The 1239-nt window shown below is 58.1% G+C and overlaps 1 protein-coding gene across 1 annotated transcript in view; it reads right to left on the bottom strand.

Annotated features, from left to right (window-relative positions):
- Window positions 1–1239, bottom strand: part of chsy1 (chondroitin sulfate synthase 1) — a 23926-nt gene that overhangs the window by 22040 nt on the left and 647 nt on the right. Inside the window, 1 exon segment of the mRNA XM_019893250.1 lies at window positions 1154–1239. This exon segment is cut by the window's right edge and continues 43 nt beyond it. Coding sequence (XP_019748809.1) covers window positions 1154–1239 — 86 coding nt within the window.

The following is a 1239-nucleotide window of genomic DNA, read 5'->3' as shown; positions in this document are numbered from 1 at the left end:
GACGTCGGAGCCGCCGCTCGCGGCGATTGTCGGCCCGCTAAAGAGTTTTTCCCCTTCACCGAAACCAGACCGTTGCGTGGGAAGGGGGGAAAAAGAATGAACGTCGTCGCGACCGGGTCAGGTGCCGCGGCGTGTACTTTTGTTCTGCCCTCACTTCGGCCGACGTCGGAGCCGCCGCTCGCGGCGATTGTCGGCCCGCTAAAGAGTTTTTCCCCTTCACCGAAACCAGACCGTTGCGTGGGAAGGGGGGAAAAAGAATGAACGTCGTCGCGACCGGGTCAGGTGCCGCGGCGTGTACTTTTGTTCTGCCCTCACGCGCGCACGGGACACTCTTCGTCTTTGACGCAAAAGTGGCCTCTTGGTCTCATGATCTCATCGTCGTCGTTGTCACGACAAGCTTCGCCGACCGCCGCAGCCACCGGCTTGGACGCCATTTTGTTGAAGGCTTGACCATTTGGTGAGGCCGACCCGGAGATTTCCAACGGCGCCGTCGTTGCTCTGGCTGCGACTTTTTGACTAAGTCGCGCGGTTGGTCTTCAAAAGAGAGGAGGCGCACCAAAAGTGATGTGGCTCGTTGGCCTTCCCTTTAAGGAGTTCAAACCATTGCCTCTCCGACTCGTATTTCCAAGCGGACGGAGCAACAAGAACGCGCACCTTTCAGCGGTCTTCTCCGGCTCCTTTTTTGCCAACTATTTCCGGGCGCAACAATCGATGCTTGGACAACTCAGCCGCGAGCCAACGCTCAGAGGTGAACTTCTCGACAGGAAATGCGCTCCGACTTCCGTCGTCGTCCCCCTCGAACGCCGACCGTCGATGTTTGCCAAGGAGACAGCTGCAAACATCTGCTTTGACTTTGGAAAGCCATCGTCCGCATTTCAAGCCATTTTCTGATGGCTGCTACGAACCGGATCAGCAACTGAATCTTTATCGATTTGGGGCGAACGAACACGTTTTGTTTTGAAATGCGATTAGCGTCTAAATATTCGGCAGATGAAGAGGTGACCAAAGTAACTTGGTTGCAGCCCACTCGTCGTGGAGGGAGGTGGGCGAAGGGGGTCGACTTGAGTCACTCCGGCCGACTTTGGGGGTGGGGGGCGGTTTCGGGGCACTAACGAGGCTTCAGGTAAGCTCAGCGGCGTGCGCGCGCACCTACCTGTGCGCGGCCACGGCGCGGCTGTTGAGGTACTTCTGCGCGGTCATGACGCCCACGAACAGGAAGTTAGTGGAGCGCGCGGCCCC

This window comes from Hippocampus comes, unplaced genomic scaffold (assembly GCF_001891065.2).
Source record: "Hippocampus comes isolate QL1 unplaced genomic scaffold, H_comes_QL1_v1.1 scaffold378, whole genome shotgun sequence".
In the NCBI taxonomy this organism is placed as follows: Eukaryota; Metazoa; Chordata; class Actinopteri; order Syngnathiformes; family Syngnathidae; genus Hippocampus; species Hippocampus comes.
The sequence above is the reverse complement of the archived record's forward strand: the minus strand, read 5'-3'. Positions and strand labels throughout refer to the sequence as shown.